The sequence below is a fragment of the Rhamphochromis sp. 'chilingali' genome, assembly GCF_963969265.1.
Source record: "Rhamphochromis sp. 'chilingali' genome assembly, chromosome: 4".
In the NCBI taxonomy this organism is placed as follows: domain Eukaryota; kingdom Metazoa; phylum Chordata; class Actinopteri; order Cichliformes; family Cichlidae; genus Rhamphochromis; species Rhamphochromis sp. 'chilingali'.
The window spans coordinates 8,319,376-8,329,389 of record NC_137948.1 but is presented as its reverse complement, the minus strand read 5'-3'; the positions used below and the strand labels follow the sequence as shown (position 1 = coordinate 8,329,389).

At 44.9% G+C, this 10,014-nt stretch overlaps 1 protein-coding gene across 1 annotated transcript; it reads left to right on the top strand.

The window, feature by feature from the left end:
- The first annotated feature begins 216 nt into the window (after window positions 1-216).
- LOC308396244 (uncharacterized protein) lies at window positions 217-8,088 on the top strand. The gene is made up of 5 exons (XM_080881407.1): window positions 217-1,796; window positions 2,956-3,007; window positions 5,335-5,490; window positions 5,735-5,830; window positions 7,136-8,088. The coding sequence occupies exons 3-5, from the start codon at window positions 5,386-5,388 to the stop codon at window positions 7,451-7,453; spliced, it is 519 nt and encodes a 172-aa protein (XP_080737533.1). The 5' UTR covers window positions 217-1,796; window positions 2,956-3,007; window positions 5,335-5,385; the 3' UTR covers window positions 7,454-8,088.
- The last annotated feature ends 1,926 nt before the right edge of the window (window positions 8,089-10,014 follow it).

The window sequence follows — 10,014 nt, the reverse complement described above, 5'->3', positions numbered from 1 at the left end:
ATAGTGTCACTTATAATCTAATTTAAATGTAAATTAGATTATAATTTAAATAAAAAATACATTCTAGTATTCTCAGCTCACAGTAGTCTGCAATTCTTTGCTGAAGTATATAGTTATTGTGTAAAAGTGTGGCTATTGCTTCCTAATATTAAAGATTAAACTATTGGATATGCAGTGTTGGGGAGTAACGGAATACATGTACTGTGGAGGTATGTAACAACGACAGGAGAGGTCTCAGTGTCTCACTCCAACAACTTTATTAACTGACAGAACTTCACATATAGTCAGCGCCAAAATCTCCACCCCCACACTTCCCTTCAACTTGTGTGTGAGTGGAGCCACCTGGTGGTCCGCCACACATACCCCCCCTTGAACACACAGTCAGGTCTCCATTCAGTCCAGGACCCTGGGTCTAAGCAAACGACCCGCACGACTGAACCTGGGAGGGAGAGAACAGGCAGAGGAAGGTCCATCCTGTGAACGAGGCTGGTGAAGGCGAGCAGGAAAGGCAGGAGGAGGCTCAAACGTTGGTGGTCCGGGGGTAGTCCTGGGGGGAAAACCAGAGTCTGTCAACCCCAGCGCAGGAGGTCGGCCACGGCGAGGGGCCTGGGCCGGCACTACATCACTGTCCGGAAGAACATGTGCTGGTTTAAGTCTGTCAACACACACAGTCTCCCTTCGACCCCCAAAATCCAAAACAAAATGTTTCTGGCCCGGTTCAATAACCCTGAACGGGCCGTCATACAGCGGCCGCAGCGGTGTCCTGTGGGCATCGTGCCTGACAAAAACAAACTTAGCAGTCTCTAAAGTCTTTGGAACAAAGGTGTCAGGCACGCAATGGTGCACCGGACCAGGAACCCGAAGCGAGTGCAAAAGTGGGGTGAGAGAGAGCACCGATGGATCGAAGCAGGGAGGAGGATTTTCAGGCAAGAATTCTCCAGGCACGCGGAGGGGCTGACCAAACACTAGCTCAGCTGGGGAAGCGCCGAGATCCTCCTTAACCGCAGAGCGCAGCCCAAGCAAAACCCACGGGAGGCGGTCAACCCAATTGCCATCCTTTAAGGAGGCGCGAAAGGCAGCCTTCAGCGACCGGTGGAACCGTTCACACATCCCATTAGCCTGCGGGTTGTATGCGGTTGTGCGGTGGACTTTAGCCCCCAGTCCATCAGCCATGGCCGACCAAAGCTCGGAAATGAACTGGGGGCCTCTGTCTGACGTAATGTCCGCGGGTGGGCCGAAACGCGAGACCCAGGTCGACAAAAACGCCTTGGCCACCACTGCTGCGGTAGTGGACGCCAGGGGGACCGCCTCCGGCCACACCCTAAAAAATTATTCAGGGGCTTAGTAAATATCATTATAATTCTAAGTTAGATGACCTTGATTAAATCTTTGAAAATCACAAAAGTGTTATCTTGAGTTGAAAATACTGAAAAGAATGCTTAAATTTTCAACACCAGTTTTTGAGTTGAACTGAGCTCTTTTGTTCAAGTTTATTTAAAAGAAAAAATTCTGTATTTGAAACACAGGGTGCATTATTTAAATCTACTCAATATATCTCATAGAAAGTACTCATAATAACTGAGACACTGGTATTCATACTTATCATTGTCTTTAACTTTAATTATTAATGGTTCAAAAATCAATATAATTTTGTCCCCCAATACTAACTTAAAACTTTGAGTAAGACTAATGACCTTTGGCATGTACCGCACGCGAGGAGCATGGCCTCATGGGAGATTTTCTGCACGTTGAACGAGACAGACACACATCCACTGCAGACTTGGTAACGTTTTCAGGTAAGTGACCAATTCTTACATTAGCTGTCTTTATCCACACCGTTCTTTTATAACATGTTCTGAAGAAAGCGTTTGTCATGGTGGCTCACTTTTTGCAGCGTGTTTGTGCACGTTAATTTAAGTTTTCAACCCGTCTTCCAGTCAAGGCGGCGGGAAACCGCACCCTTTTATCCTTTTACGTTCTGAGTCGCTATCTGCGTTCCGGGTAATTTGACCGGAATGTCCCGGTACCAGCGACCTGACCGTTTAATTGGGGGCATTTTAGGAACCACGTGAAAGCAGGTGTGCTCAGACATTTCTAGAAAATGGCCCTGTTGAGTCGCGGTGCGGGAGCTGCGGTAGTCACGCGGCCTGACTCACTCTGTCAGGTTGTTCAGGAGGAGATGAACAGACGTCATCAATGGCTTTGGTAACTAAGAAGACCTGCCCGCGGAACAGTTCATAGCAGCAACCATGCTGCTTAGCTTTCTTGTTCTATGTGGGGTCTTTCAGAGCATATAAGACGCTGCTTTCAGCTTTGTCCCGAACAGGGCCAGTTTTTGAGAGAACGCTGACAGGACCGCCCGGGTCAGCAGATTACCTCATCCAGGGCCGGTCCAAAGTACTATGGGGCCTTAAGTAAATTTAGACTGGGGGCCCTACTTCCTTTCAGATCCCAGAAAATAATGAAAAAAAAAAGCTCATTTCCAGTATAGTTAGTATATAGTTAGTATAGTATAGTTCCAGAAACACTCAGTTTATTTAAATCCAGGTTGAAGACTCACCTATTCTCTGCTGCATTTGAATAAAGCACCAAATCCACACTTTTAAGCTTAAATTTCAAAACTTACATTTAACTACTGATTTTATCTACTGTTGTGATTTTATGTTTTGATTTTATATACTGTTTTGTTTGTTAGTTAGTTTGTTTGCTTGCTTTAATCAATTTTAAATCATGCTTTTTATTTGTTTTTGTTTCTCTGTAAAGCACTTTGAATCACCTTGTTGTTGAATTGTGCTATAGAAATAAATTTGCCTTGCCTTGCCTAGTTACTCCCAATTTACATAAATAAATGTTTATTTCAATCCAAGCTAAACTTTCTTATAAGAGATTGATGTTATGGCAGATTACTCAGTGACATGTTTTGTAATGATAAAGTTTTGATTTGTATTTTTTCAGCACCATCTTCACCACCAGGAAAAAAATCTGCATCAACTACAAAGTAAAGCAGGTAATTTTACTCAGAGGACTTGATGTGTTAAATTTTGGAAGGATATGATATTGTTTTATACAAGCTGAGTAGTGGATGGTGATACCACCTAAATATTTATACTGGTTTTGTGGTGGGTTATTTTAGTCATACAAATGCCAAATCTAAATTTTGAGAATTTTTCAGTTCGGTAAATATATTGATGAGTTCATGGCCTGTCATCCAGTGTCACCATGAGTATAGGCGCAGCCCTTTAAGTGGGTATTCCCCTTGTGCACGCAGCACTGAAGTATTTTGGGGCGATCGTGGCTCAAGAGTTGGGAGTTTGCCTTGTAATCGGAAGGTTGCCGGTTCGAGCCCCGGCTTGGACAGTCTCGGTCGTTGTGTCCTTGGGCAAGACACTTCACCCGTTGCCTACTGGTGGTGGTCAGAGGGCCCGGTGGCGCCAGTGTCCGGCAGCCTCGCCTCTGTCAGTGCGCCCCAGGGTGGCTGTGGCTACGGCTACAATGTAGCTTGCCATCACCAGTGTGTGAATGTGTGTGTGAATGGGTGGATGACTGGATATGTAAAGCGCTTTGGGGTCCTTAGGGACTAGTAAAGCGCTATATAAATACAGACCATTTACCATATTTTAGTCCACGCCCACCTGCTGTGTGGGCCTCACCCTGGTCTAGTATAAGTTACGGTGAGACCAGGAAATCGGCTCTACCGTTTTTCTTCAGCCAGCCAGAAGATGTCCAGCGAGACCATCCATCTGTGTCCATCCTGCCAGACCGGCTACATCATGTCGTATGACCGACATGCCGTCTGCGTGGGCTGCCTCGGTCCTCACCATGCGGACCTTGCCCTCACACCTTAATCCTATTGCTGCTCCTGTTAGCTCCTCCCGCCAGAGGAAAAGCAGCGGAGGTCAGCCTTTTTCAAGGCTGATGCTGAGGAGGCGTTCCCACTAAGAGAGGCACTCGCTGGAAGAAGCCATCGAGTTCTTCGATGGTGGGCCGGAATTGGATGATTCCACCCACCGTGAGGAAAACGGCAGTGGTGGCAGCTCCACTGCCTCCCAGCTGGGCAGCCTGGTGACAGAAGGGTGGATGAGCCGACGCTCATCCACCCCTGGCCTTCACATGTCGGCAAGGACGCCGCTCCCAGTTGTTGGTGCGCTGCTCCTGGATCTGCCTGGCATCATCCAGGAGGCAGCTGGTGAGAAGGAACTTCCCGTCCCTCAGCCTGCTCCACCCCCATCTGATGATCGTGGCTCAAGAGTTGGGAGTTTGCCTTGTAATCGGAAGGTTGCCGGTTCGAGCCCCGGCTTGGACAGTCTCGGTCGTTGTGTCCTTGGGCAAGACACTTCACCCGTTGCCTACTGGTGGTGGTCAGAGGGCCCGGTGGCGCCAGTGTCCGGCAGCCTCGCCTCTGTCAGTGCGCCCCAGGGTGGCTGTGGCTACAATGTAGCTTGCCATCACCAGTGTGTGAATGGGTGGATGACTGGATATGTAAAGCGCTTTGGGGTCCTTAGGGACTAGTAAAGCGCTATATAAATACAGGCCATGATCTGGCGGGAAGGTATGGCTCCACTCACTCTCGTTGCCCAGATCCCATCTGGCCTCAGTTCCCAGGGATGATGACCAACCTCTCTGAGGCAGCAGCAGAGCCAGCGAAGATTAGAGCGCCGGTCTCTACCTAGGGCTTCACAGAGGGCTTCACAGACCGGAGTTTTCCGCCTGTTCCCCCTCTGGAGCCGAGCCTCGCTTCAGTTTTCGGCACCAAAATGACCAAGGTCGTTGGACAGCGACCGGCCCATCCCGCCAAACTTGACCAGCTGATAGCAAGGTTCACTGATCGCGCACATCAATGCACTGTTCAGTCAGCTGCATTGACTAACAACACTGATTTGCTAGCGTTTGTCATCTCCAGGAAGGTGGAGGAAGCAGAGCTGCCAGAGGAGCTGAAAGGCTTTCTCTGTAAAGCCGCTGACACGATTCTGAATATGTGCGCCACTTCAGCGGTGTGTTCCTCTCGCATCGCTGCCTGGCAGACGATGGTTCAGAGGGCAACCTGGCTCCGCCTCTTCCCTCTAAGATTATACAATCTCACAGGGAAATAGTGCAAGCAATTCATAACATAAAATTTAGAAGCTTAGTGGAAGATAATACTTTATGTTGAGGGTTTAGTCTGCATACTGAACAACTCCACTTATATGGATTTATGTCTGGATGTGTAAATTAATCTTTTGCACGTTAGAAAATAAGGTCCAGGTTGCAAAAAATGGTAGATTTTTATTTTTTTATTTATTTTTTTTGATTGAATCAGAATTTTGGCCTTCAGATTTTTTGTCCTCTCCCATCCAGGTCAGTGCAGCGTTTCATAGGATCACGACCCTGAACCTTGAACCAAAGTTCATGTCATCGTTGGACTTGTATTCATCCAAACTCCTGTCCTTGTTTCAAGCCAAGAAAGGTGCTGCTGGACAACGCCACAGGGCACAGTTAAACCTTCTGCTTCAGGTAAGGAAGATTGCATTTTCTAACCACAAAAACGTTCCAACACAGCATTGAAGAGGCCCTTCCACTAAAAACGGCTTTTCTTAGGTTTCTGTTCAATATTTTAGCTCCACAGGTGTTCTTACCTTGATGGTGGGTGTGAAAACAGGTCAACAACAGAAAAAAAATAGTTATGTTTAAGCTAGAAATGGTAAGTCATGTTTTAAATGTGCAAATTTTGCCTCAGTTGAGACTTCCTGTTTTACAGAGTGGAAATTCCATCGAGAAAAAACGAGAAGTCATCATCAGATGTTTCATTGACCATCTGGGAGAGGATCCAAGTGCCTTAATCAAAACCTTTGAGGTTGGTGCAATAAATCTGTTTTAGGAATATTAGTACCGTATTTCCCGGACTACAAAGCGCACCTGAATATTAGCCGCACAAGCTAAAATCAGGGGAAAATCCTGGTTTGTACATACATTAGCCGCACCTGACCAAAAGCCGCAGGTGTTTCAATGTTGACTTATCATATGTAAGAGAATATGCACAAAGGGAATTGTCAGGAAAGAGATGGCTGTTTGGAGACACACCCCTTTTATTAATATCTTGAAAAACAAGTTATGGGTACATATTTGCATAACTTTTTAGGTATATGTACAAGTAGCGGTAATTACAAGTAGGACACATGTACTGTGCTTCATAAATGAGTAACAAATGTAGTACATAACAATAACCTGCAGCACACCAGAAAAATAGATTCAGACTACCTTTTAGGCTCAGGTGCAGCGACACGGCTTTAACAAGAAGAAAAGTCAGTCATTCACCACCATCTTTCTCTTCTTCCTGCGCACTGAAACCACCAAAGTCCTCTTCTCCAGTGTCGGAAACGAACAGGCTCAGGATGGCTTCGTCATACACTCTCCGCTTCTCTCCTTCGTTGTCACTTTCAAAACCAAAGAAATCCTCATTGTCAGTGTCAGAGTCAAACACCCTCAGAAGGGCCGTGGCGGTGTCCTCCTCTCCATCATGCAACAGTCCAGCCCTTCAAATCCGTTGGTGATCGTGGATGTTTTCACACTTTTCCACGCTGTCAGAATCCACCGGTGGAATTGAGCATAACTTGCTTTTCGCAAGTTTATCACCGCTCGTCATCCACGCCTCCCGCTGAACGCGTAGCGCTACTTTGAAGTTTGTTTTTCGCGCTACTTGTACGGCACTGTGTTGCCTGGCGGATGGACATGTGACCAACATACCACTCTTGAACCCCGATACTGTGTGTCTGATCACATGCCCTTCCGCCAGGCAACAGCGGAACAAACAAAACAAATCTTACGATATGACAAAAATCATGGACAATCCAGAGAAAAGCCGCACCTGACTAAAAGCCGCAGGGTTCAAAGCTGGTGCAAAAAGTAGCGGCTTATAGCCCGACAATTACGGTAGTTTATTTTAGCTTGTGAGATCATAGAAAAGTTTTAAGATACTGTTCTAAAGAAAAAAAAACACTTCAAAGCATACAAAAGAATAGCATTTGCATTTGCTATTGCTATAAGATTTTGGAGCACAGTGTCTACATATTATGAGTACCGGTGATGTCATACAAATGAAACTTTTTGTTTCAATGTTTGGAAATATGTGAGCTTAAAACAGTTGTTTCTCTTTTTAAAGGACGGTGCTGATGCTGTCTTTGTTGAAGAGGCTTTGGCTGAGGAGGTGATGAAGATTTACCTGCTGCAGAATCAAGACAGGTCAGGCGAACCTACTGATGTGGGTATTGTTATTGAAGGCGTTACTGTTCTGGGCAAACTTGGGAATCTGAGCAAAGCCTGTTGCTATCTTTTGGGACTGTGCTATGCTCTGGATCTGAAATACCCCAAGAATTTCAAATGCACATTTGAAGCATTTCGAAAAGTGTTCATGGAGCTGGATCCAGGAAACCTTTCTGTCAAGGTTCAAAGACTGAAAAATGACCTCTGTTCATTGTAGACAAAATTTCACAGGGCTGTTCTTAAAGTGTTAGACTTGTTAAGTGACATGTAATGCTCATCAAAAGGTTCAGTTGCGACATTACATTGTTTTGACATTCCTGTTCATAAATAATGTTTGTACCATAAACTGTGTTTTTGTATTAACTTTCCAGATTCACATTAAGGTGTAAATGGTAGAGTATCATTATGGATGTTTTTTGGTCACTCTTTAGTTATAATCTTCCCAATTTTTTGGAATCAAAATAAGATGTTCAAAAACTATGTCACAGTGCAAATGGGTTTTTTTTTTTCAGGATTTATATCTTTTTGGGATCTTAATTTTATTTTTGTCATTTGACCTTTTCTGAAAAGGTAAAGCACTGCGTTCACTTGAGCCACTTTTATTCTTTGTATGGCAGGTACATTTTTCTTGTTGTTAGCATCAATATGCCAGTTTTACAGAGTTTTATCAAGCATGCCAATTTGGATGCAATTTTATTATATAAGGCTGTTGTGACTGAAATTTTATCCAAGTTTTATCCACTGAATGTAGAACAGATTTCAGCTCACTGTGTTCAGAGAAGGAATCTGCTAAATGTGTGATTCACAAAAAAGCTGTTTAAAATAAATCATTGTGAACAATGTTGAATTGACGTGGTTCTTTTTTCCTGTGTGTGTGTGTGTGTGTGTGTGTGTGTGTGTGTGTATAAATAAAATAAACACTTAATTGTAATTAACGTTTTTGCTTAAATTAACTTAAAAATATTAAGTAAATTGCACCATTATTTAAAAACAAATAATTGTAATGGTGTAGGTTAAATGTGCCAAGCATTTCAGCATTTCCTAATTAATATTTTATGTAGTTTGAACTTTTGGTTACTGTTGTTTTAACTTAGATTTTCAATTGTATTTACTCAATTTTGTATGTTACTGTAACATCTTTAATTGTTCATAACAACTTATTCCATTTTAGTTGGATTTACTCAATTAATAAGGTGTATTTAAGAGATGTGATTGTTTTTGCATTTACTCATTATTTTTGAGTGTAAAAGTGTTGCATCCTCCGTCCTCCGCGCCCAGCAAGGACAGCATGCTCTCCATGAGCTCGAGGGCGGTGCCGTCGCCCAGGCCCGCGATGGAAAGGAGTTTCTCGGCCCGCTCAGCATCAGAGAGGGAGTAACGCCGCAGCAGCAGCCCCTTGAGGGCGGCGTACTTGCCCTGGGCTGGGGGATCCCGGAGGAGAGTCATCACACGGCGGGTTGACAGCGGGTCAAGTGAGGCCACCACATGGTGGTATTTAGTGTCGTCGGCTGAAACTCCACGAAGAGCAAACTGAGCTTCTACGTGCATGAACCATGAAGGAGGATCGTGAAGCCAAAAATCCGGCAATTTAAGCGCCACAGCAAACGCAGCCATCGGCGGAGGTGAAGGTCCGGCGGCCGCCGATGCTTCCAGGCCAGAGCTGGCTTCGTCGTGGAGCCTTAGCATGTTCACTACAGGGGTCACCAATGTGGAGGTATGTAACAACGACAGGATAGGTCTCAGTGTCTCACTCCAACAACTTTATTAACTGACAGAACTTCACATATAGTCAGCGCCAAAATCTCCACCCCCACACTTCCCTTCAACTTGTGTGTGAGTGGAGCCACCTGGTGGTCCGCCACAGTACCGCCGTTACGTATTTAAAATACAAAATATGAGTAACTGTATTCCGTTACAGTTACCGTTTAAAAAGGTGGTATTTAGAATACAGTTACTTTGTTGAAATAAATGGATTACACTGCAGTACTTTCCTGTTTCATTTTGTCGCGGGTCAGGACTGTTTGGGTTTTGTTTGACAGCTACGTTCTGTTGTTCCAGGCGGCAGCGTTACGGTTGCCATGGTTACAGGGCGACTCTCTCTCTCTCTGCGACTGTGTGTTTCCTGGGTGAGAGAGCGCCTTTTCGTTGTTGTTGTTGTTGTGCTAAGCTAACAGGCAGAATGCTACAAGCATAGCTCTAAAGAATGTAGCATCATGGGCAGTGTAGTCCGTGTTGCAGGGAGAATGGACTGCCATACACGTTATGGGTCTGTGAGCGCGAGGAGGGAGAAAAAGGGGAGTGGAAAGGTACGAGTTGTCATCGAGCAAAAACGGGAGCTGGAAGCATGTAAATATAATAATAACCACTGCAGCCAAGAAGAGTGCCTGACGAGCCCAGTTGTAAGTAAGCTATTAAGACTCGACTGTACACCGTGTTCATGTTTTCCTCCGAAACAATAATTTCCGTTGGAGCAGCCTTTCAACGCCTCTCTCTATCTCTCGCAAGAAAAGTTGACCCACACAACAAAGTAAAGCTATTTTTCGGCTACGAGCCGACAGGGACCCCGCCGTATTAGTCAGAGGTCCCTTTACTACAGTTCGGAGTCGCGGACCTTCAGTAATAGTAATAAATCACACAGCAATAGTACATTCACGTTGTTGTAAAAAGCATGATAATATATTAAGTAATCCAAAGTATTCAGAATACGTTACTGTCATTGAGTAACGTAACGGAATACGTTACAGAATACATTTTAGGGCATGTATTCTGTATTCTGTA